This window comes from Triplophysa dalaica, chromosome 4, assembly GCF_015846415.1.
Source record: "Triplophysa dalaica isolate WHDGS20190420 chromosome 4, ASM1584641v1, whole genome shotgun sequence".
NCBI classification, from domain to species: Eukaryota; Metazoa; Chordata; class Actinopteri; order Cypriniformes; family Nemacheilidae; genus Triplophysa; species Triplophysa dalaica.
This window is the reverse complement of record NC_079545.1, coordinates 24,252,995-24,280,623: the sequence shown is the minus strand read 5'-3', so window position 1 is coordinate 24,280,623 and position 27,629 is coordinate 24,252,995. Positions and strand designations below refer to the sequence as shown.

At 38.0% G+C, this 27,629-nt stretch overlaps 1 protein-coding gene across 2 annotated transcripts; it reads right to left on the bottom strand.

Annotated features, from left to right (window-relative positions):
* Positions 1-263: 263 nt before the first annotated feature.
* LOC130419743 (uncharacterized) lies at positions 264-7,779 on the bottom strand. Of its 2 annotated transcripts, XM_056746678.1 has the most exons (9): positions 6,903-7,779; positions 6,135-6,336; positions 5,550-5,715; positions 4,642-5,073; positions 4,187-4,314; positions 2,975-3,044; positions 2,805-2,875; positions 921-964; positions 264-390 (listed from the first exon to the last, which is right to left on the bottom strand). In XM_056746678.1, the coding sequence occupies exons 1-9, from the start codon at positions 7,061-7,063 to the stop codon at positions 336-338; spliced, it is 1,329 nt and encodes a 442-aa protein (XP_056602656.1). In that variant the 5' UTR covers positions 7,064-7,779; the 3' UTR covers positions 264-335. The 2 variants fall into 2 exon arrangements, with proteins under 2 accessions (XP_056602656.1, XP_056602657.1); XM_056746679.1 differs by lacking the exon at positions 6,903-7,779 and having other exon boundaries at positions 6,135-6,459.
* Between the last annotated feature and the right edge of the window lie 19,850 nt (positions 7,780-27,629).

The window sequence follows — 27,629 nt, the reverse complement described above, 5'->3', positions numbered from 1 at the left end:
CAATATTCAATCGACACACAGATGCGCTCAGGATATAACCATGTAAAAATATTTATCATTAACCCACAGTAATAAATGAACCCATTACTGCAGTAAAATGTTTCAACTATCTGAGTTTTTCCATCTATCTGCATATAACTATTACAAGATTAAAGTTTCTGGCATACTCTATTGTGCCATTCCTTTAACAGCACATTTCAGTACATCAAGTGACTGTGTAGGGCTTTAGCATAAGCACGACACAAAAATAACTTCATCTGCTTCAGTTTATTCAGTTATACAATAAAAGAAAAGGCTTCAACAATTGCTTTAATTTTTATTAAAAAAAAAAAAAATCAGTCCGTTTGGAAAAGTTCATAGGGCTCCCATGTGTCCTTCCACTTGGCCCCACTGGAAGACAAAATGCATTTTAAAGTGAATAAACACAAACTAACATTCGTGAAAATTTTCACGACAAACATGAATGTTGATCTAACAAAGCTTTGTCTGAAAGTTTAAAATTACGTGAAAAGCTTTATAGTCATTCAGACTAAATCCTTTTCTTGTATATCTACAGTAAAACCATGTATATGTTTATGAACAGTATTATATATAAAACTTGACATGACTTGATATAAACAGATAATTGTTGTTTTGGTTGTTAGTGTATTTTGCCTGGTTAATGGGCATTTATGGGGTGTTTTAACTGATTACTTGGGTGATATTTGTATGCATTTCTATGGATTAAGTAACAGTGAATGGCTGTAGAAGTCACAAACATACAAAATCAGACTGAACATCAAGTTACTTTGTATCTGTAAGAGTTGCACAAATTTACACGGAATTCTATAATATTTATGGTGTTTCATTAAATGTTTTGAAACTTCCAAGAAAAGCCTAAGAAAACCTAGAAAAATGAGTTCAAAGAAAACTGTACGTACCAGCCAGAGCAAGGCTGCCAGCGCACCTTTATCTCCTTTTCCCCCTGAGATTAAAAATAAATTACATTAGATCACATCGTATACAGTATACAGTGTATTATCTACCTTTTCAAGTTACTATCTAAAGCAATAAAGGAATAATCTGGGTTTAAAATGTTGACTTTGACACAAATAGTAAAACTTGTGGATTCTTCCGATATTTATTAGAAAAAGAAGCAATATTCAGAACTGTAAACTGGACCCAAGAGGCATGTTGTGTTGCATCAAACAGAATACAACATTGCAGGGTGTTAGAGTAAGGTCATTACAATATAAGTGAATCAAGCCAATCCATGTATGTTGAAATACACATTCAAAAATAGATCTAAAAGACAGAAGTTATACAGTTAGGTCCACATAATATATTAAGAGAAAGGCCTTTTTGTTATAACATACTTAAGTTTAATTTATATAATGAATATGGGTTGAAGATGACATGCCCACTCTAATTGGAGGATATCCACATCAGATTGGAGAAGGGTTTAGGAATAATATGTTTAGGGGACTTTGTGAAGCGATCAAAGTAAATAGACAATTGACTGAGCTGATTCTAGGTGTGGCATTTGCAATTGGAAGCCACTGTTGTGAATTCACATCATGCAGTTAAATGAGCTCTCCATGCAGGTGATACAGGCCAACATCAAGCTTTAAAAACAGTACAAATCCATCAGAGAGATAGCAGGGACATTATGAGCAGCCAAATCAACATTTGGTACATTCTGAATTGTGTACAAATTAGCTCAGCAACAAAAAAGGCCTTGATGTCTGCAAAAGACAAAAGCATCTCGGCTAAAACAAAATCCAAGCCCCCACAGACGCTGTTTTAGGCCAGGGGTTCCAAAAGTAGGGGGTTGTAATGCCGCTATATGATTTCCAGAAATATGTTTTGGATTATTAGAAATAGCGCATGTAATCTATAAGTGTAGAAAATATGAAAATATTAGTTGAGTTAAGAATAAAACCATGCATATAAAAAGTCATCAGCCTCAGGAATCTCCTCCCCCTCGATCGGGACCCCTGAGGTGATTATGTCACATTAGCAACATTAGCAAATGCATTAGGTTAGATGCAGCAGCCCATGTGCATGCAGATTATTTTTCAGGCTTTAAGTTTAGGATTTTCTAATTTGTCAAAATGAAATGTTTATTAATGTCGAACAAAGAAAGAGGCACATCCATCAGCACTCGAATAAGTTTGATGAAATTCAACCATCTGTAGTAATAGTTTATGTAAAACAACAAGTAAAGTAATGAGTAAATGACTATAAAATAATATTGTAGACTGTGCTATTTTGTGTTGTCATTATGCACGTTTGGGTTAAATAGGTGCACGTACGCATTTATGCACAAAGTTTGTATACTTTAACAATCTCAGAGGATAGTGATGATAGAGTCAATGGCATTGTTATTTTGGGGGTCGCGTTTGGGAGTTTGGGAATCCCATTTTTAGACCACATAAAAATGGATGGGTTTATCTGGAGCCTAACAGTGGCACTGGATCTCGGCTGTTTATTGATCAACTTATTCATTGATGAGCAGTCAGATGATTTCTGTAGTACATAGGAACATACTGTCTGCACAAATTGAGCCAAATGCTGCAATGAACCTAACTGAATGTTTTAACATTAGTGTGGTAACTTGAATAAAGCCATGTGAGCAATTGCACACTGAAGTCATGTAGAACTATTACATTTTTTTTGGATAGAGCCCATTCACTGACTTTCTTTTTATAAATAAACAAAAATGTGTCAAAATTAAACTTAACTTACTGTAAACTGAACCCAGAATATTACTTTAAAATACAAAGTGAATGAAACAAATGAAATATAAACTCATGGTAACTTACATGCTGAGATATTCTGACGCCCAATGTTTTTAAGACGGGGAAATGTTCCTGATTTAGGTGTACCGGGCAGTCTGATGGCAGTAAGAAAAAAAAGACTTTTGTTAAAAGACAAATGGTATCCAACACAGGCAATAGATCACATGTGAGTGTAAGTTTCATGACAGTCTTGCCTTTAATCTTGTAGCGCATCCGGGTTGATGACTTCGGAGACTCAAGAGTCTTTGTGACTAGCTCATTGGCCTTCATAACACATTGATGACAAAATTGTTAATATTATGTTCAAGTCTTTATGTTCTGAATCAGAGTATGATACCTGTTGTATTCATGAGCAAGTACTTTTCAGACAAGATTCACATTCAGATTCATTTTAGAGATGCGTCAATACCATTTTTTAAAGACAGTACCAATATTTTTTCTGATGCTCGTCGAGGGGGGAGAGGTGGCAATTTTCAAAGCACAACACAGTGAGACTAATAAAAATAGAATAGCTTCATAATTACATACAACTCCACATGAAAAAACACAAAAACACATTATCAAAAAAAATATTATTTTATGTGCTTGTCACAAACTTTCAAAGCACAAATTTCAGTCAGACGAGGTATCAGTCTAAGGCAGCGGTTCTCAATCCTGGTCCTCGCGCCCCCGCGCTCTGCATACTTTGCATGCTTCTCCTACCGCTTCGGAGGTTTGTTTAATACGCCCGTAAGAGCCCTGCGAAGTAAACATCACTAGATATTCTGCCATAATTCCAGTTTGAAATGGGCATAATGTTGCGCAAATCTCAAGGTTACGGTTAAATAACCCTTCAATCTTCCGTAGTAGATTTTGTCTGTGTGAAGTCGCTGCAGGCAGTAGTGTTGCGCAATTGGTGTTCTTAAGTTAACGTCAGCCGATTTCCTGTGTGCAGGGAGTAGAGAGCAATGAACACAGTTCAGGGAACACGTCAATCGGAACGCGGTTTCATTCATTAAGCTCTCTTCTAATGAGCTAGAGATTAAAATCCGGTGTGTTAAACAAGAGAGATACACAAAATATGCAGGGGGGGGAGGACCAGGATTGAGAACCGCTGGTCTAAGGTATCTGTGTATTTTTTCGAGTACGAGTACAGGGTACATGAGCGTAATATCGTCCCTGATACTGATCCTGGTTTTCGATGCATCCCTAATTAATTTATAATGGATGTACCCATTAATATAGAAAATGCCTTTATTACCCTTACTCAGATATAACAAGAACATGTAAATAGATAAGTGACAACTGCTCCAACCAGTTTTTAGATAAAATCCCAAAAAAACATCCCACAGAGTTCTAATGTCCTCCGAACATTTGATATACATTACCACAAACTGGATAAGCATGTGGGACCTATGTGCAGGTACCTTTGCAGGCAGAGCATTGGCCATAGTAAATTCAGGAGGTGTGAGCTTTGCAGTAGGGGTCTTTATGCCTGGAACAAGGGCAGGTGAAGCACAGAGTGTGGGTACTGGTAAACCCGTCTTGCAAAACGCTGTGAGAAACATGTTGCCTAATTATACAGAAGTCAAATATATGTTTCAGATTTAAAGCAGACAACAAATCACAGGATTGATTTCCAATCCTGGTCCCGCAGTATCCCCAGAACTGCACATTTGACATATCTCACTTATAAAACACCTTTTTCAACCTATCGGCTCATTAGTAAAGACTCCAGTACCTCATAAAATTGTCAGATTAGACTGACATCACAAACGTGCAGTGTTGGGGGTTCTCCAGGACCAGGATTAGGAAACACTGTTCTACTGAATCAAAAGGAAAAACAACTGTAATGATTGCAACAATATGGAAGAAATAATACCTGGTAACCTTTGAAGAATTCTCTTTTTTATTGGTGGTTGGAGAGCAGAAGTGGGGTCAGAAGAAATATCAGAAGAGATTTCAACAGGAGTAAGGATCAAAGTAACAACATCTCCTTCAGTGACACTTTTGAGATCAGTCCCCTCTGGAGTGATGGTGGAATCTTTGCAAGTGAGGTCACTGAGATTATCCCTGTGTGGAGTGATGGTGGAATCTTCTCCAGTGAGATCATCCTCTAGTGCAGTGATGGTGGTGTCTTCTTCACTGAGATCATCCCCTTCTGGAGTCATAGTGCTGTTTTCTCTAGTGAGGTCATTGACATCAACCCCTTCTGGAGATATGGTGGTGTCTTTTCCTCCAGTACCATTGGAGGGCTCACCACCTTGGAGGGGGTCCTCCTCAATTGCAAGGTCCCTTTGGGCACTATATTTCACTGTGACAGATACAAAAACATTATCAGAACCTACCAAATAAATAAAAGGTCATGAAATTTATTATGTCTCAGCTATCTTGATCATTTCTAAAACCACAAATCATAAGACTACTATATACTGTACAAATAAAGACCTTTGCAAATTTGGCCAGGTATTTTGATACATGCAATTTAGTAAAAGTAACACTATGAAATTTAAAGTTTGATTAACTGTAATGTAACATTGTAAATAAAATACAAAACCCGTCCATCCCCAAATTTTTTTTAAATATATGATCCGCCATTATGTTGTTTAAAACCTGTATATGACTCTTTCTTCTGTGGAACACAAAGGGACCAGTGATGTTGTGTTGTTTGTATAAATGACATGAGGATTGATTACATGATGAAAGAATTGTTTTGGGTAATTTTTGGGTAACCCATCTTTCTATGTTTGACTGCCAATTTAACACCACAACAAGCAGATGTAATAATACCTTTCAGAAGACTTGAAAAAATATTTTTCAAAGTGTCAAGGGTATTCTGCTCCTGTATAGTTGAAAAGGAATGTGCTGTAACGACATCCACTGTAAAAGACCCAGATGCGTTCCTTTTTCCCAGCAGGAGAAAGGGAAATTTGCCAACAGCATGCAACTTGTGTATCTACAATTACATGAATAAGACACATCAGTAAACAGCTGAATACATACCATTAATATGGCATAGCTTTTAAGCGATACAACATGAACATACAGATTACAAAAATAAACATTTTGTGTGATATGTTCTGTTTTAAGGTCTGTCCTCGTATCCAAGCTTAATAATCATATTCAACAATGGGTAAATCATCTGTACGTTGATAGCACCAAATTGTGTAACAATGTGGCTCTGTGGCACTAGTGAGTCTTGGGCTGGACTACTTATTTACACCATCAATGGAAACCAGGGAAAAAAAGATGTAATCTGGTCATACACCTCAGTAGTGGTAAAAGAAATACACTAACCATATATTTGATAAAAAGTATTTAGTATTTACACTACAGCTTTGACTTTGGTAATTTATTTAACAGATGGTAATTTACCAGAACGTGAGCTGAATTGATCAGTTTGCATGAATTACATCCTGACTTCATCTTGGACACCCATTTCGCATTAACTTTACTTTTAGCAGCCTTCACAGCCTCTTTCATGGCTTGCTTTTGGCCACAGTGCTTGCATGTCTTACATGCCACAGCTATGTGGACATTACACGACGAACATCTTTTGAAGGTGGTCCCTGCCATCCTGTAGAATGATAAATAAAAATGTCTAGCAATTATCACATTGTTATACAGTGTGTCAACAAATTTAACTTCAGAATGTCAGAATCAGCTTTTTTATGTAGTTTTAAACACGTAGACACAGTATGCTGGTATTGTATGGTCAGATAATATGTCAAAAGTCCTAGCACCACTCAAAGATACTAACAGCTCATCATAGATTACATTATTTTGACATCTATGACGGAATAATATCTATGAATAACACAGCCTTCATGCCTAAAGTTAGCACATAATTTAGCACAAAACAAATTAACGTTATCAAAAACTACGTTTTTCATTTTACAAATATGTAGCCGCATAGTTATATAATGTAAAACAGTAACGTTACTAACTCGTAAGAGTGACTATACCTTCACAATATTTTGCAGTACAAACCGTTAGATTTATATTAAAAAGTTCACTTAAATTACAGATTAGCATAACGTTATATAGCTACAGAACTTTAACGTTAATAACGTTAATAGGCAAAATACATATGCTTAAGATATAGTTAAAATAGATTAATATGTACACAGCAATATCACTTACCTTGATAAAATTGCGCGGGAGATCTTTGGTGAAAAAAGGGTTTTACGGAAGGTGAAAAAAGAAGGCCAGTCAATTAACGTTAACGTTACGTTGAAAACGTATGCAAAAACTAGTGGCGTAACGCATGAAACAGCATGTTTTTTGCATGATAAATCTGTCATTTTAATGCCTGGTGTTTCTTTTTATGCTGTTGATAGAACAATAAGTTAAATGATTTAATCGTTTTATAATTTACCAGTATTATTATTTTATTACTTAACAAAAATACCGTACTGATTTGTATTTCGGTGTGACGAGCGCTTCCATTGGTTCTGAAGCCAACTTGTTTTATTACGAGCGTTTCCATTGGTTCTAAAGCCAACTTGTTCTATGAGCGTTTCCATTGGTTCTGACAGCTATCAATCACAAAAGTTTATTTAATTCTATGTGAACCACGACATGCTTAAAACTTTGACTGTGTGTTTTACATTTGACATAAACTCATGGTTAATTTATAAAACGGATAGTTCGGCTCTCTTGGTCCCGGTTATAAACAAACACAAGGTTAATTTATTAAGCGGTTATTTTGGGTCTCTGATTATGATTGGTCCAGGCTACAAGACCCGTTACTTTCCACCATGTCAGAGTGTTGCTTGGCAACAGTTACACGCCCAACGAGATTGTGATTCTCGAAGAATAAATCTCACTGCACGCTGATATATTTACATCTGTGCTGCTCTAATAAAGGAGTTATGTGATACGATACACGCAATAAATCGTTGGACGTTTGAGTATATGAATGAGTTCGTGGGTTCGTAAATATGTTTACGTCTTTTAACTTGTACATGCGTAAACACTCTTACGTTTAAGAAATAACTTATTCGTCGATATTGTACGCACTGCGATCCATCCATGCGCAAAATGATGACGTTTCCTAGATATAGACTTTACGTACAAATACATACGCATTCTTATGAGATCACGTTGGTTTAGAACTGTGTCTGAAGATACCATATCCGCAAGCTTCCGCTTCTCAGGTCGTTGTGATTGGTCGGTCCCCCTCTCAGTGCACGTGTAGCATAAGCTGTAGCTTTTGTGTATCATAAGCTGTGGCTTTTAGCAATAAACACAGTAACAATGGCGTCAACAATGGAAAACTTAATTTCATCATATAAAATTTAAGTGGGTCGATTGAAGTGTAACGGAGGTCTGCTAGTGCATTTGCAAATTTCAATATTTGTTAGCGATGACATTTTTTCCTACTATGGCGAGGGAAATGACACCGGTCCGATTGGGTCAAACCGGTTACATTTATTAACACTCATAAGAGAAGCGTTTGTTTTGCAGTTTAATACTGGACCTAAGTTTGATAATAAAACAAGCAGATTGACCAGGAGACATTTGCAAGCAGGACTTGCAAATGATGTTTCATAGAAGCATTTAGAGGCATGCACACACAGACACAAACAGACACACACAATATTAACCAGTAACCATCTGTTTTTATGTTTATAAAATAAAAATATTTAATCCTTATTGCAAAATGGCCTTGTAAACTAGGCTATCAGTACTGTTTAGCGTATTGTCAAAATGTTAAATGTGATCTGGATAAAAGCGTCTGCCAAATTAATGAAAATGTAATGTCCTGTAACAGTTAACTTAGTCATGTAGCTGTTATCCGATGGCAGAAAATTTTGCTTTAGCCTGTTTTAAACTGCTTAATAAATATAAAAAGGCTAACAGCTAAATTTTTATTGCTGCCATTATTATTACACCACGACTATTGCATAGCCTACTGTTTATTTAGTTGTGCTAAATATGTTTTGTTTTTATATATTCTATGCAGATACCTGACTTCTCTTCAGGGGAAGCAGTAATCAAAGCTCGGCTAAACATGTATTTAGCCCCTCATCCATGTGGCACGTCATGTCAAAATACGTACCTGCTGCAGACACGTCGAAAGGGTTTTCACTAAAATAGATACTCGCTTAGTCTTATGTTTAATCAGAGTTAAGTGTTAACAGAGTGTCTTCTGAATGCAAGCGTCTCTTTTATTATAAACCCTTTCGCCGCGTCTGCCTAAGCCTCTTCTAGGCAAGGCAAGTTTATTTATATAGCACATTTCATACACAAGCATCATTCTAAAGATGATGCACATGAAAGCCCACAAACAGTTTGCTGAAGACAAGCAGACTAAGGACATGGATTACTGGAACCATGTCCTGTGGTCAGATGAGACCAAGATAAATGTATTTGGTTCAGATGGTGTCAAGCATGTGTGGCGGCAACCAGGTGAGGAGTATAAAGACAACTGTGTCTTGCCTACAGTCAAGTATGGTGATGCAATGTAATGGTCTGGGGCTGCGTGAGTGCCGCCGGCACTGGGGAGCTGCAGTTCATTGAGGGAACCACGAATGCCAACATGTACTGTGACCTACTGAAGCAGAGCATGATCCCCTCCCTTCGGAGACTGGGCAACAGGGGAGTATTCCAACATGATATCGACCCCAAACACACCTCCAAGATGACCACCGCCTTGCTAAAGAAGCTGAGGGTAAAGGTGAAGATCTAAAGCCTATAAAGAATCTGTGGGGCATCCTCAAACGGAAGGTGGAGGAGCGCAAGGTCTCTAACATCCACCAGCTCCGTGATGTTATCATGGAGGAGTGGAATAGTACTCCAGTGGCAACCTTTGAAGCTCTGGTGAACTTCATGGCCAAGAGGGTTCAGGCAGTATTGGAAAATAATGGTGGCCACACAAAATATTCACAGTTTAGGCCCAATTTGGACATTTTCACTTATTGGTGTACTCACTTTTGTTGCCAGCGGTTTAGACTGTTTGTTGAGTTATTTTGAGTGGACAGCAAATTTACACTTATTCAGTCTGTAAACTCATTACTTTACACTGTAGAAAAGTGTCATTTCTTTAGTATAGTCACATGAAACGATATAATAAAATATTTACAAAAATGTGACGGGTGTACTCACTTCTGTGAGATACTGTATAATGATATTTTTCTACATTTAGTGTCGCTCTCACCATAAATGCCTGCCTTTGAACAATGTTTATTAGTCATTGTAGTCAAGAAGGTAAATTGTCCAGGAGAAAGGGCATTAAGTAGGCTAAAATAATGAACGGTGGATGCAGATTAAAGGGTGCTCTACATCCAGATTCAGCTCTGGTGCATGGATTAAGGTCAAAACAAATGTTTGTAGATATTTTTTGCTTTTGTACTGGCTAATATTAACTGAACATATTAAGCTTGTACCTTTGGGTTCCATAATAAATATTAACTACCCAGTGAAAACAGCACTCTTCTCACTCGCAATATGACTGCCATTAGCTATAGTTGCTCACTGGAAGTCTAAACAAAGAAACAGTTCAAATATGGCAGCACCCACATTTACGCCAAAAATAAGGCGGACACAGTCTATGGTCATTACACGAATCGTACTTCCAAGACACAGCGGTATTACAGAAACCACTAAATGTAATATGAGTATGTATTTTTAACAAAGTGCAGTTTTAACTGTTCAAGTTCAAATAAGACAGTTGCGAGATTTGAAGAGTTGGAGCTGCTCAGGTCACGGGATGGCTTTCCTGACACACACTGCCTTCATGAGCGAGTTCAATTGTCCAATTGTCTCGATCTCTGAAAGCTTTCCAGAGTAAAACAGTTTGCTACTGTTCAGGCCTTACTCGCATCCATGACAAGCGGGCTTCAAACCGGCGATCGGTCCGACATTGGAGACAGGCACTCTAAAGAGTCGCAGGGTTACCAACGTCTTTTTTGCCATCGCATTCCACTGGTCGGGAAACCCCCTTTCGTCGGTATAGGAAAACCCCTCCGTCTGTTTAAGTTCCAAGCGTGACACATTGAGCTATACTGGTCCACATGAGCCCTCCGGCCCACAGAGACCTCCAAATGGCTATACACGCCTGGTGTGCCACAATTTCATATATTTATCATTTTTATTGGAGAAGCCCTTCCCCCACATATATACTACAAATAGTGTATTTCGCATAGTTTACTTTTATATATAATTATCGGAATATATATTTTTGCAACACCTGGTAAGTGTCCTGCCTTTTCTTCATTTATCCATCAGCGTAATATCATGTGCCATGAACCCCTCTCTCTGAAGGGTCAGATTGAAACACACCAGGGGCCTCATTTATCAACAGTGCGCACGCACAGATATGTGTGTTGTGAGTGCCTAAGAACAGATTCACGCAAAGTGTGGGATTTACCAATTTGTACTTACAAGAAGAATTCTGTGTAAATAAAAGCACACCTCTGAGCATGCTTATGCAGAGAATCTGGTGGTAGAATTGTGATACCACAAAAAGAAAGTGCCACCTTGTGTTTCGTGTGATCTTTTTTTGCAAATACTCGATTAGTAATTTCATAGTTCCAGGTGAACTATGCATGTGAAATGCTATAAAAGACTAATGGGAAGTCATTTGAAATGAAGTAAGTGTCATGGCCGATCTCGATTTGCTGGATGATTTGGCAAACCTTCTTTTATTGAAAGCACAATGTAAAGACACATTTAACAGAACATTATATGAAAAAATTAATATAAGAAAAAACATTCAAACTAATTGAAAAAGATTCAAAAGAGGTTTGCACATTAATCATTATTATAAAATGAATTACGTTTTTTTTTAACATCTTATTGCTTTTCTATTATTACATCGCTTTACCAAATCATAATTAGATTTGACCAATTCCACAAAAAATAACTGTAAATATTGTTTCTTTAACATTAAAACCGTGATATACGTTCATGGCGAGCTAAACTGTAAAACTATCGAAAAAGCACAATCTTATTCTTAACCTTTATCTTCGTAACGAAATCCCATGGCCAGTCAGTGATTCATTTTTCATAATATATTTCAATATTTATGTCGGAGATTCAACCCAAATATATTTACAAATACATTGGTAATGTATTAACAAATAATATTGGTAATAAATGAGAAAAGGACACTCCTAATTTACATTTCTACTTGCTACAGGGAACATTTTATAATACAAACTGTACTGATCCATTTAATGGATATGACCCTTTATAATCTACATGCAAGTAGAGAGATCTAGCTGTCCAACTATAATGTGAATTAAAACTACAGGCTTAGGGTTCTCCTTTGTAATCTCCATAATGGTAAGTGCTAGCTTTTATTCTGCTAGTGAATGAGAGGTTATTGGGGGCTGCTTCCTTTATCAGAGGGGGGAGTCTGGATGTTAGAGCGCCTCTGAAATCTTGTAAAGCTTCAGACCGTATCAACCACGCTGAGATATGAGCGCTGTTGCAATCTGTGACACCAAAGCTCTTTGCCATATATGAACGCTGTGTAAATCTATTGTCACTAAGCATGCTATGAAGTGGAAGGCTCAGTAAGTAAGCCTAGTACAATAGCGGTGAGGAACCTTAAGACCGTATATGAGCATTTACACCCATCAGAATTAAAAAGGGAAATATAGGTCATCTTTTCATTTACTGGACGTGACATGGTCAGTTGTCACCTCTCTACTATGGTAACAGCTTTTGTTTGTTTGTTTGAGGATAAATTTGCTAATCGCAAATGTACTAAAGCTAAAATGTACTAAAAGTTGTATGCATCACACTTGAATGCATTTTATCAAACATTACATATATATATACTTTATATATACTTTATATATATTAATATATATATTAAATTATATTTCTTCATTTCACATTTTTTTTACAGTTTTACGTCTGCAAATGTATGAAAGTGAATTGTAGAAAGTATTCCTATTTGCATCGATGAGATAATTAAGACATTCATCATCCAAATGGGAACTCATAAAAGCCTAACAAGCATTTGTTTTGATGACAGTTAAATGTAAGCAGCACCTATTTATATTTGTAAGCACTTATGGGTCATTACGCTGCTGTCATTTGTCAGCATGGGGGCTGTTTATTCCTCAGGATCTCTAGAGGAGCAGCACTCAGTATAACAGGGTGCAGATTTGCCTCTATACTCAACCACCATCTATTCTGCTTAAGGGCTCGTACAGTAAATCAACACGCATCATAATTATATATGCTTAACTACATGTGGATTTATGAAATCTGAAATTATGTTGCATAGTGGAGCTGTAAAATCTGAACTTCTGTTTGTGGAATGTGCGATCAATGTTATGTTGCAGTTATTCTATAATAACTTTTTCAATAAGGCAGACTGATTGTGATTATACAAATGCAACAATTCATTTTATGGCATTTGTCTGTTTGAATGTAGTTGGATCTAAGGAGGTAAGCGCTTTATCTTGTCGCAGTTGTGCTTCTGTTCCTGAATTAGTTTAATACCTGAGAGTTTCCCTCTCTCTGCAACAGACGTCTTATCAAACGTGACTGATTACCGTAATCTGTACTCTGGGCAGCCATTAAGCAAATTACCTGAATCATTGCAAGGATTAGTCTCATTAACACATGATTAGCATCAAATTAAAATAATGAGTATTTAACTTCAGATGTCTTCCAGTTGTTTGAACGGCTTGATCAGCCACACTGGACATCAGTGAGATGGAAAATATGAGCATTGATGCATTAGTGATAGAAATAGGATAGTTAATAGAACTGTGAGATTTTGACATGGAATGATAATTAAGACATTCATCATCCAAATGGGAACTCATAAAAGCCTAACAAGCATTTGTTTTGATGACAGTTAAATGTAAGCAGCACCTATTTATATTTGTAAGCACTTATGGGTCATTACGCTGCTGTCATTTGTCAGCATGGGGGCTGTTTATTCCTCAGGATCTCTAGAGGAGCAGCACTCAGTATAACAGGGTGCAGATTTGCCTCTATACTCAACCACCATCTATTCTGCTTAAGGGCTCGTACAGTAAATCAACACGCATCATAATTATATATGCTTAACTACATGTGGATTTATGAAATCTGAAATTATGTTGCATAGTGGAGCTGTAAAATCTGAACTTCTGTTTGTGGAATGTGCGATCAATGTTATGTTGCAGTTATTCTATAATAACTTTTTCAATAAGGCAGACTGATTGTGATTATACAAATGCAACAATTCATTTTATGGCATTTGTCTGTTTGAATGTAGTTGGATCTAAGGAGGTAAGCGCTTTATCTTGTCGCAGTTGTGCTTCTGTTCCTGAATTAGTTTAATACCTGAGAGTTTCCCTCTCTCTGCAACAGACGTCTTATCAAACGTGACTGATTACCGTAATCTGTACTCTGGGCAGCCATTAAGCAAATTACCTGAATCATTGCAAGGATTAGTCTCATTAACACATGATTAGCATCAAATTAAAATAATGAGTATTTAACTTCAGATGTCTTCCAGTTGTTTGAACGGCTTGATCAGCCACACTGGACATCAGTGAGATGGAAAATATGAGCATTGATGCATTAGTGATAGAAATAGGATAGTTAATAGAACTGTGAGATTTTGACATGGAATGATTTCTTTCGTTTTAGTTCACAATCAAAGTTTGGCGCGTTTGAGCTGTAGTTTAAGCAGTCGGGCACTATACTTTGAGAAACTATGAAGAGCAGTGGAGTTTGTCAGTACAGTAGATTTTGAAAGTTTCGGTAGGTAGGTAGACACAGTCAAGATCATTCCAAATGATAACAGCAACTGATATCTAGACATTGTTTTTATTTCTCAGTTCGTATGGACTGAGAAATGAAAATGATGACATTGGTGGAAACTCATTCAATGGCATTGCATTCAATTTTAATGGGGGTCATGAAATGGCTAAAACAAATATTATCGTTTGTTTTAGATGTAATGCTATGATTTAAGGTTAAAAAACGCTGTATTTTTCACGTACTGTGCGTGTTTGTGTCTCCTCTTTGCCCCGCCTCTCTGAAGCGCACAGATTTTTAACAAAGCTCTTACGTCTGAAAACCAAGGTGTGCTATGATTGGCCAGTTAACCAGTGCGTAGTGATTGGTAGAATACTGCAAGCGTGTGACAGAAATGTTACGCCTCATACCATATTTGGAACATCAGGTTCCAAAGCAATTGTACTGGCAGGTACGCCCACCTTAATTGCGTAAACATGTGGGTGGTCTTAGTCAACTCATACAACAAACTGACGTAGATTTGTGGGGGTGTGATTACACAAAGCCTTTCATGCAGGTCTGGGAGAGCATTCGCTTTTAGATAGAATGCATCTTTTGTTCCGACACTTTAATTTTAGCAATTTTACATGTCTTAATACATGCATGGCAATTTATAACACACCAAAGACACATAAAAACACGTGTTCACGCCATATGACCCCTTGAAAAGAAAAATCTTACTCAAAATAATAAATTCTACTATTACCATAATTTCCTGTGTAGGAGCTGACAAATGGCTGTCGAATGTTATTTATAATGCTCCTTCTGCTTTTAGATCACTCTAACAGAAGATTTATTTTAATACCAAAAATGCATATTTTTCCATGATTAAGTGAAGTGTAGTTAAAAAACCCATAATACTAACATGCTGTTGAGAGATTAAAGTTAGAATAAAATTGCATTTCACCAAGAGGCCATGGGATGACAGCTTTGTTCACTATGACGTGGCAGGGAACAATATCTTTAGTGCTGATGAAAACAATAGATTGAAATAAATACTCAGGGCTTACATTTAATTTAATCTACAAGGGATTATGGGTCTCATAATGTCAGTCAGCAAGAATCCCAACTGAATATTAAATACATTTCTCTGCAGATGGTTCTACAACATTATCTGGTAATGTTCACAGATTTTTTTTCCGTTCCTAATACTGCCATGTTGTTAGAGCATCTTGGTATGGGCATTAGGGGGGCAGGTTTTCTCACTGAGCAATGCACTTGTGTGAAGAGCCATGACAAAAAACATATAGGGCTTTCTGTTGCAAGCTGTGGAAGTGAATGAAAAACACTATGCTGAAGCTTAACATACAATATTGACTGAAGGGACAAGGCAGTATATTACTTAGAGGAATTAAATCAGATGCATTATTCGGTATAGGTCACGTACATTCTAGACTTAACCTTCAGATTGATAAATCTATATACTATATATATTTATTTAAAATGTATTACAGCAAAAACAATTAAATCTATTCTTTTTATTTCATCTAAAGTGACTTGTAGTGTATTTGATGTATTTATTTATTTTTCAGTCCATACATTGATCAAACCCATGACTTTGGTGTTTCTAGCCCAGTTAAGCAACAGGAACACTTCATAAGATTAATGAATTTTAACCACTTTCAGCAGTGCCGCTCTTTACCCTGTAAAAAGAAATTGAATCTTCAAGACCAGAATTCCAGAAGACACCGTTGTCCTTAAATTTAAATTGTTCAGGTTTCATGAGTTAATGAACTTTAAATGTCGGGATGAAATAGGTCCCTTTCCTACTACAGCAAATAGCCAAGGGCAATAGCCGATAACTAATGTGAATAATATTGCAATTAGCATAGCAAAGTACTTACAGGGAGCAAATTAAAAAATTCATTAACGTACGCACTTAATTAAGAAACAGTTTTGGGTTTACATGATAAATTATGACACCTATTAAATCTTCCACTACCGGCTGTAATGGCTTTTTTGCTCATGGGCAGAGGAGCTTCCTTTTGGTTCCCAAGAAGCCTCAGAGGATCTGCACTATTTGTCACTGATTTGATAGAAATGATGTCCTCTGCGAAGACAAAACAGGTAGTTTTCAAAAACCAACTCAGCCATGTCCTCTTTAAAGGAAAAATTAACCAAACATGAAATTTACTCACCATCATGCTATCCCGGTTGTGTATTACTTTCTGTATTCACTTGAACACAAACAAAGATTGTTTTTGTTATAAATACCGTAGATTCCTTACACAGATATGGAAATAATTGTATTATACTCATCAGTTCCCATCTATATCTGATACTGATATGTACATATTCTATATAAATCATCAAAGTGTGTAACAGACACGGTGGTCCACTCGAAAATTGCCTCCACTATGCGTGAACATGACACGCTAAGTTCTTTGCAATTGTAAGACTGAAACGATTTTAAAAATACGTATTCATTGTACTTTTATATGAAATAATAGATATAATAGATATAGAGCACTTAATCCCACTCCTACCCTAAAACTACTCACAGTATAAAGACATTATGAACAGGTCGTGTTGCATTCCGAGTCATTTATATGCCTATGATTGTTTGAGCAGTAGGGGGCAATTCTCACTGTTAACTAGTTGTTATTAGCATGCCTATGATTGACATATTGGGTGTTTATTAGTACTTTTAAAGCATATATTCTGCATGACTGTACTCCACATGCCTAATCTTGCCCAATACCTTAACCTAACAACTACCCTACTAACTACTAATAAGCAACAAATTAAGAGTAGATTGGGGGAAAAGTCATAGTTAATGGTTTATTAATAACGAGAATTGCCCCCTATACTGAAGAGTGACCACATATTTTAATCACCGACGACTGCACTCCAGGAAGGAACGCAAGCAGAGACGTATACGCTCAAGTTTAGCATGTGACCCAATAAGAGTGGGACAGCCAATGGCTTTTTACAATGTAAGCAAACTTAATGACCCAACAATGAGAGCCAATGCCATTTCACAATCTAAGATGACGTTCTGGCGGCAATCTTTAAAATTGTACGTAACAGGAACCGGTTTCTAGAGCAGATAGAGAAGGGGATCGCTGTTCTTTGGCCTTGGAATGCATGGAATAATTGCACTTTTTGAAAAGAGGTATCTGTGGCCGAATCTTCCTGTTATGTATTGTGTTTTATGTTATATGTATACCCAAACTGTTAGGATTTTCGGGTGGGGTCGGGTCGGGTAACATGCCAAAATTCATCTAAAGTGTGCTCAAAAAGTTCTAAATGTACGCAAAATACCATGTACACCGGTAAATGTCATGAATGATAAAATCATTAGAAAATCGCTCCATTCTGCTAACATTACTCCACCATACCAGCGTGTCATGTTCACGCCTAGATGAGGCAAACCTTGAGACTGACACAAATTTTCGAGTGGACCGGCATGTCTGTGTGCATATTGCTCAGCAGTAAAATTCTGCTAAATTGAGAGTTTTCTCTCACATTATTTATTTTCCCTATTATGGGAGTAAATGGGGAATGAGTTCTGACATTTTTCCAATTATCTTCTTGTGTGTTCATCACAACAAAGACATTTATACAGGTTTGGAACAATCTGATTGTAAGTAAATGATGAAAGAATTTTCATTTTTGGGTGAACTATCCCTTTAAGCAAGATCATCTTAGACCGCAATTCATTCTTGTGCTAGTTAATACTGGTTTGGTGTTGATCTGATACAGACATGCTGTTTACCAGCAAAAAAGGTGGCTTAGGATGACTTTTCTGAAGTGCAGCTGCTGTATTTACCTACTGTGTACTGTGTGCTGCATCTGTAGATTGTTTGTTAAAATGAATCAATCGAGAGCCGCTGAAATAAATCAAACATTTGGTATACAAAGAGAGTTTCCCTCTTAGTTATAAATCCCCCATCATGATACAAGAGCTGTTTGCCAATATCAGTGTAATAAAAACGTCCTCCTGTGGTGAATGTGTTCTGGCGGAATTTTAAAGTAATCCAACCCTGATGGGTAATAAATATTTCTCTTTTACAATCAGACCACCAGTTGTGTTTATTAACATTTAAAAGCTGAGTGATTTGGTCTGAAGCTTAAATCTGTTTACAGTCTTAAATAGCCTAAGTTTTTAAATAAATGAATAAAAATCTTATTGCTATGTGCCTTTATATGGTGAAGTGTGCCAAGCATGTGGTTAAAGTTCCAGAGTATAAAATTTAGTGGCATCTAGTGGTGAGGTTGGAAATTTCAACCAATGGCTCATTTCACCCCTCCCACCTCCCTTTTGAAAGCATTACGGCGGCTGACACAGCAATAAGATGTCATGCCGTTGTCGCTTCTTTGCAGAAGGAGATAATGTATGAAACACGTTTTTGCCCGTTTAGGGCCACTGTAGAAACAACATGGTGAATTCCATGTAGGAGGACCCGTGGTGTATGTAGTAGACCTTATGGAAGGTCTTTATACACCTCTGAAAACAAAGTTATGTATATTATATTGCATTACTGGCAATATATCCTCCAAATATGTACACATTGGACCTTTAAAGGTTTACTTTACCCAGAATTAAACTCTAGTCATTACTTATTCTGTCACATATATTTTCTGGCCCGAAGTTAAGTTTTGGTCTGTGTTTGGTTATAATAATTCATTTTATGTTTAATTTATATTCATATTTTATTGTATATTAGTTGTATTTAATTAAAACTGTTATACATCATTTGAAGAGGTCGACTAGAAATTAGGTTTGGGCCACATGGCGTTTGTTTATGTTGTTGCATAAAAGTCTATTGACTTTTCTGCCGACATCTTGGGATTGTCCCTGGGTAGCTATTGAGTAGTTCACCTTTGCAACTGTTTTTCAACGGTGTTCAAGATTTCCATTTCAAGTGACTTACCAAGAGTGACATGTTAGCAACCTAGGACCAACCTTCACTGATGATAAAAGTTGCATCATGTGACACGGGTTAAGTCACTTTCTATCACACCCAGATTTTTTAAACCAATTCCACAGTTTAGCAATGTGGCCAACACCATTTCAATTCACTCCTCAAAACCTGCTGTCTGCGTCATAATATTTACTCGACGTGACCTCCCTACACCTGTTCAACAAGTAAATGCATAGTAAAACAATAACGGCAAACAATGAGGTTAATTCATGCATGGAGACACGCACTTCCGCTCATTTTATATCCTTTAAATAAGTGGCCAGAGTCGAGAGCTTGACTGAATTATTAACTGTGTATTTCATAACGTTAGTGACAATATGTTAACGTGTTTTTTTCTTCCTGTCCCCCTGCTGGGAACAGATGGCTCCTTTTACTTCATTTTCCACATCAAGTATGATTATTTCTTTGTGCCAAAAGCCACCTGCCGTTCCTTGGTCTCTGCACTAATTATTTATGTTGGTAACACGCAGCAGGACTTGTTATCAGTTGGGTGGTGTCTTAATAAAGGCAGGCACATCAACATATTGACATCGTGTTCAAGGGGAAAATTTCTCATCGGCCAGAGCGATGGCCAGTGTAACGGAGCACGGATGTAGGCTGCTTGCCAATGCTGCCAAAGATGACCTCTTTTTCTGACTCCTCTCTCCAGCCCTGTTCTGGACCATGTGATGATAATTAGGTAAAAGCCTATTAAAAAGTCAAATAAGGGGAATACATTAACATTGAGAGCAGAACCGAGTGTTTCTCCCGGTTGCTGTGTGACAGAGAAGGACAGAGGGTCCAACTGCTCAGTGCAACGTACAATGTCGCAGATGAATCCAGCTGAAAAGGGTCCTTGTGTCAAAAGTGGGCTAAATGTTACATCATCTCTCTCTGACTCTACACACACATGAATGTAGACACACACGCACAAGCGAGCAACAAGGGCCAGAAACACAAGTACCAATTAACTTAAGTATTCACTGAATTTCAAAGCAATTTGTCGGAGGGATAGGTCAACTTTAATCACAGATACAGCCCTGCGCAAATGTAGAGCACTTAATAATCACATATCCTCAATTCTTTAATTCTCCGGGTGGAAGAGAACTATCTAGTAATTAATGCCTCATATACATTCGTACTTTTTGTAGTGTGACCCGAGACAGGTTCACATTTATGCCATTTGTAATGACTGTAGATGCTAAGTATCGTGAATAATTACGCTTTTCAGTGTTGAGCGAAAAGCTCAATCCTCTCTGGACCAAATACAAAACGAGGCCGGCACCCAAGCTCTCATCAATTTAAAATTCTTTATCCAACCATTTAACTGCGTATGTAGAGGTTTGTGATGCTTAGGAGGTGAACGCAGAATCAGAAATGCAATCGTGGGGTCAGACAATGTCCCAGTCTTAGTAAATCTATAATAGCTTTAGGATTAAAAATATGCTGCCTGAGTTTAATTACATATTGCTTTAGAGAGGTTTAACATTGTGCTACTGAGAAACAAGCGGTTCCAGACATTCTGTTGCAGGAAGGAGCAGGAGGTTTGTACAATGAGCAGATGTATTCCTCATATTAAACAAGAAGATTGCTGCTTCGATTAAGACAGTGCATCTGTTACAATCAAAGGACATTTTTTTCTTGGTTGTTTCCACATCACATCACATGTACTACATATATCTGGTAATGTAACCAATGGTTGCTCCTATAAAGTCTTATACGTGGGCAGTTCCAGCATTATAAATGTAACATTTTCAGTCAAAACTTGTCATTTAAATTCTCTGAGAACTTATTTATTAGCTATACATTGAACCATCTATTTATATTGTACTTTATAAACTAAACCCTTGATGATTTAGTAGTCTATGTAAAGGTTTTCTATTTTAAAAGGGGAAAAATAGAGTTTGTGGTGAGAGCAGCCAGGCGGTGGGTTCAGCTGATGTCAATTGACCCGCGAGGCCAACTGGGATAAGTCCCAGGTGTACTGCAACGTCAACCGAGACGAAGTAGTTGTGAACCCGTCTGGAGTAGAGAGGTGGAGACACACCAGAGGAGCCAACAGGAAAAGCATCCCGAACCCCAGAGATATTAGGCCCGGATGAGCTGGCGTGGCAGATATTCCCGGAACCTGGACGGCGGCGGGGTGAGAGTCCCAGAGTGGTAATCAGGAGTCGGTAGGTAGATCTTGCCCATAGGACTGGTCGAGGATGGTGTCTGTCTGTCTGGTGAGATGACAAAAACAGGTAGGGGATAATAATAAGACAGCTCCGTTACTGAGCCTGAACCGAGATTTAACCAAAGTCCTAAGGGGGGGAAAGGATCCCAGGATAACACCCAAACAGGACAGCCACTCAAACGACAGGACTGAAAAAATAACAAAACAGATCTTACTGAAAAAAATGCCCAAAATAAAAACGAAAAGGTTCACATACCCATCTCCCAGCTGTAACCTCCTAAAGAGTGTCATTACGTTAAAACGGGTATGCAGTGCAGGGATTGCAAACCTACGCACTCACTCACAACTCTTTCAATCGGGTGATGCCACAAGCCTACCGCATCAAATGAAATGAATCCGTCTTTTACACCAGGGACATTAAACAACTTTGTAAACTGTATATACTGAGTTATACGTGTAACACAGAAATTCAGAAGAGTTTGAAATAGCTGATTATTCATTCAGAACTTCACATTCTATTTTTTAATATGAAAACTTACCGAGGTCCAAACCTTGGTGATCATAGCTGGCTACGGCCATGTTGCTATAATCATGTAAGTTGGTTAGACACCTTTTGTATTTCAGCGCCATTGCTTTGTTATATTTCTTCGCTAGGTTTCATTTTTCATTACTGTAAGTCAAGAATAAATGAAGAATGCACAACATCTTGGTGAGGTTCTGATTAAAAGTTAATGCAACGTTCCATGAAATTAGGGCAGAATGAAGTGCCCGAGCTCAACATTAAAGTGAGTTATGAAGCTCAATTCAGCTCAACTTTAAAAGTCAAAAAGGACTTTGCAAAAACATGTGCGAAAATGTGTTAATGTTAATGCAATCAAACTCCAAAGTCCTGTCTTAATTAATAGTACATTCTTCAATAAATTACCCCAATGTCCCACTTTAGACATGTTTAAAGAATATTGGCAAGTGTATTATTACACAGTGTTAATTAGTATGCAAATGAATTTTTTATGATCACTTTCTTCATTATTTTTAATCTCTCTATTTATCTGATAGATTGAATTGATGTCTGCCATGTAGAAAAAGTGATTTACTACTGTCTTTTAAAGGGATGGTTCACCCAAAAAAGAAAAATCTGTCATTTACTCGCCCTCTTTTCTTTTCAAGCCTGTATGACTTTCTTTCTATGCAGAACACACAGGAAGATATTTTAAGTAAGTGTTTGTAACCAAATTACGGCGGTTTTGTGTCCATACAATAGAAGTCAATGTGTACCACCATTGTTCGGTTACCAACATTCTTCACAATATCTTCTTTTGTGTTCTGCAGAAGTCATACATATTTGAAATGACAGAAGGGTTAGTAAATGATGAGCTAATTTTCATTTTGGGTGAACTATCTCTTTAATTAGATGCTGATTATTGCACAATTCCCCAATTTAGCAGGACTGTAACTTTTAACCAAACATAAGCACAAATATGTGCATTTTAAGCAATGGGGTGTTTAGAAAATAATTGTTTCCTCTCAGTGAGTTTATACACTGAATGTAGACTCAAAGAAAATAAACAAACTGGCTGATGTTATAACAATGAATTATTTTTAATTATGGTGCATTACCAGCTGGATTCACAATTCAGCTGTGAGTTTATATCAGGGTGTAAAAAAATAAAACACACTCTTTTGATTTTAAACATGAGGAAATTCAAACTGAAATTATTCAGAAAAAGTGTGTATTTCTAGTGTATTTGTGTCAGATGGCCAGTCAATGTAGGACATAGCCCATCTAAGACTCCATGACACCTTGATATGGCTCAACAGGGGATCTCTCTCTCTCCTTCCAAAGAGTGATTATTGAGAGGGATCAGTAGACTCTTAATCCCAGACTGTCTGTCTATCAAGGGTCCCCGTTGTCACTTTTATTATTTAAATACTGTTTAATGCTCATAATCCTGCATGGAAGCCCTTCTCTGAATTAATGTAAGCCCCAAACTAACAAACCTAACAAAACCCAACTGGGATGTTGTCAGATGAAATTTATGCCAGCACATAACATATAAAACAATGATCGAAATTCCAGACACCACTTCCCACCACGTCAAACAGCAAAGCTTCAGCTTTAATCACACCCTGTCTAATAAGACCCCAGAGAGTAATCTTGCCGCAATTTCCGCCTATAAACAAGATCATATTGTGGCGGGTCACCTGCACTAACCTTCTGTCGAATTACAGCCCTGCGATCCACTCTGATTGCTTCAATCACGGGAGCAGATTTGAATAGCCACGAGAACTTTCCAGTAAAGCCCTCAGCCTCCTGATTTATCTCCACATTGAGAAAATTACATTCACTAGCTGTCCTCTCTGTTTGGAATCCATTATAGTTTATTATTATCCTTGCAATACGCGCGCACACGCATGCGCGTCGTAGCACTAAATGAGGGAAAAGAAAGGCAGAAGGTCCAGCTGAGATTAACGCATAAATTGTGGCCATGCTGTTGCGAAACAGTGATCTGAATCTGATTTGGCTTCCTTATCATCCAAGTGTGTGTGTGAGAGAGTGTGCGTGGTATCTTATCATGATCCACTTGCACTGTTGTCAAAGCAAAGCAGTTTAGTCAATAGTTCCAGATGCACGAAAAATGCCCCACTTAACAGCCCTTGCCGCCAAACCTGCCCTTCAAAGACATTTTATGTTAGGACGTTTTTACACATAAGGGTTTGTTTCGGAACCTGGTGCGTTTTCTCTCTTGGTTCGGTTCGTTGAGGCATGTGTGAACACGGCAATCGCGCTAGGATCCCCCCTAAAACAATCGCTCCAAGACCGCCTCAACAAGGTGGTCTCGCCCCGATTGCAAACGAACTCTGAAGCGGTTCGCTAGACGTGTGAAAGCCATCCGACCCAACGGACCAACGAACCAGACTGTATCGCAATGTATGATGGGTAATTACATAAAGTTGTGTGACGAAAAAGGGATTGTTTTGCTATTGGCTCCCTGTAACAATGTTCAAAGTAAGGAAGGAAGGAGGCGGGAAACAGCGAACGTTAAACCAAACTTTTAATAAAATAAACCTTTAAACAAAACGAAAGTTAAGTGCTGACAGCTCCCTCACGGTCGACTGCCGGCCACACAAACAATGAAACATAACATCAAATCCAGGCCTGTTTCTCTCTCGTCCTTCTCTTCCTATTATGCTTCCCGAGCTCCGCCGGGAGAGATGCAAGACTGGGGGAACGAGCAGCTGACACTCTTTATCACTCGCGTCAGATGCCGAAAGATAAACAGATGCACTCTGACCAATCGAAGGAGAGTTTACTCACACGTGACTTTTATTAACAAAGCTTGGTCCGTTTGGAAATATTGACTTGTGAATGCAAACCGAACTAAAATAAATTGCAATATTGTAGCGATGTAATCTTTTGTAATCTTACTTAACATTATTTTATTTATCCGTTTTACAGAAGAGACCTTTTGAATGATATTTGTTTCCTTATGAGCACTTTTAACTGAGGTTAAAGTCAGAGTAAAGTTACATTGAAATATGTGTTCTGAGTTTGTCACACAACAGAGAAATGTGTTATTAACCACGCAGCCAAATTTGAATGGAGAAGGAAACATCCAAGTAAATAAAATAAGTTATCAAATTCTTGGACAAATAAGCACTCCCTCTCTCAAACACTGGGGTCGTGTCCGCTGTTGGTGCTGAAGACACGTCCAGTCGAAGCACTCAACCTGAGTCCCCAGTACCTCTGCCGTTTTGCTTACGCCGTTTATGAGCCTTCCCTGATTAAAAAAAAAAGTTTTACATGTTAACATGATAAACATGTCACTGCATTTTAAACAGTAACAAGACATAAACGTACAGCAAGCTAATGTTAGCTGCATTATGATGCCTTTGTCTGTGCGTTGCGTTTCTTTTCTCCACCTCGGTGATTCTGTATGCAGCATCGCAAATTTTCCCAGATTTAATCTCTTTGTGCTCATTTTTGCTCTTGTATACGTCTACATCACATTTCTGTTATCACAAAACCCTTGACACATGACAAAATCAGATCCAATCACGGCATCATTCAGTTTTTTTTTTCAATGTCCCAACACTGATGAATGCAACCTGGAAAATGGCCAGAGAGAAAGTGACGTCTTGTTCTTTCTGTAACTCTGTTCCTGTATGGCGGGCTATCTACCCTGTGAAAAAGCAGCTACAGAATGTTTTTGGGCAACCAAACATAATTTCTACCGCATCGTTGTGAAGAACCTTTGAACGAATGGCTCTTTAAATAGTTCTTCTGTGTCATCACTGAGTAGCATCTTCAGTGATGTTTACAGTTCATTTTATTTGATAAAAAGTAAGTTAGTAAACAGCTCTCCAAGTTTCACACCTCCACCCTTTCTTACCTTAGTTTCAATCTGCACACAAACACACATACACAACCGGGTTCCCTTCAATAGCTGTCCCACATTCCTTAGAAACCTAAAGCCACTCTGTTCCCAGAAATCAGGTGGTCCTCCAGATCAGATAAAAGCAGAGGTAGTGCCATTGTAATGTGAATTAAACCTCTTAAGCCCCATGTAATGCTTGTCGTTGGACAGAACTGCAATCCTTGCACAGACCCATCTCTCTCTCTTTCTCTCTCTATCTCTCTCTGCCACATGGTCGTTCCCTTAAGGGACAGATCCTAAACGTGTGTTTGGGGTCATCTGCCTCAGACAAACATCTGTGTCTCAGGGAGCAGGTGAAGACAGGAGGGTGTGAAGGAGAGGTGACACTCCCCCAGCCACCAGGGGGAGAGGGAGGTCTTCATAAATAATCTTCAAACAATCTGCCTCTCTTGACTCCCCTTATTAATTACTTTTATGGCCAAAATCTAACATCTGTCACCGTGGAATCTACAAATTAATTGTGCGGCTTTCTGCCGTCAAGAAAAGTGGAGCAAGGGAAACCAAGGCGAGACGTCGCTCGAGACGAAGATTTTGGATTGCATAGTATTTTTCAAAGCCATTCCACATTGAGAGAATCATAAAATTACATTCCAATAAGTTTTATTTTGTCTAATTTCTTCCAGAGAATCAAACTTGTGAACATCATTTGTGTGCTCGGTGTTTAAATGTTTCCTTTTTATCTAAACCAGACGCATCTTATAATGAAATGAGCCCTGACGTCCCACAAGAGTCGAGATAATCCGAACTACTTAAAACATACAATCACTAATGGATTAAAATGAATTTGGGATTTAAAACCCCTCAACATGTTCATAAAAGTTTGTCGAGAACAAAGTTGATACTCCGTTTTTTTTATTTTTTTTCATCAGAACTTTCCTCGTTGTTCACAGGGTGGTGGAGGATCTTCAGCTGGAGCTGGCTGACAGAAGACAGCTGTCTGCCTGTCCTCCAGCTCTGCAGTGAGGTGCCCTGGGACTTCGTCTGCTCAAGGGTCAGCACCTTTGTGAGAAGGCAACATTTGGTACCAGTTATTGAACGGCAGGGGTTCGCTTCACCATCTTTCAAGGGAAAGAGGCAAGGCTGAGACAGACTCTGGGCGTGCCCATCATCCTTCAAAGCTGAAGGAGAAAGTGACCTTGAGATGTTGTGGGGCTGTGCCACGTGCTGGGTGGCGCTGTGGTGTAACTCCAAGACTGATGGTGAGCTGAGTTGACTGAGTATTTAGGGCTACACTTTGTCTTGTGAGAAAAAAGGGTGTTCAAGCTTCATTACTGAAATGTTAATGAAGAATTTGGTCATAGGGTCACAAAATGCATTGATCTTTTTTGAGATAAAATAGGGTCAATAGCAGTCATTCAAAAACTAAAATCTGACTCATAATGACGTTGCAGTTGAATGTGAATTCATGAGTTCTACAGGAAGTTGTTTATGTAAACAGCCAATAACTGCTAAGCATGGCGTCGCATATCATGACAAACAACACATGCTCTATTATACCAGCTGGTGTAATGATGTGATAATGTCAGACTCATTAATTTCAGCACACAGTTTACGGTGGCTTTTTACGACACTATTAATTGACTCGCAAATACAT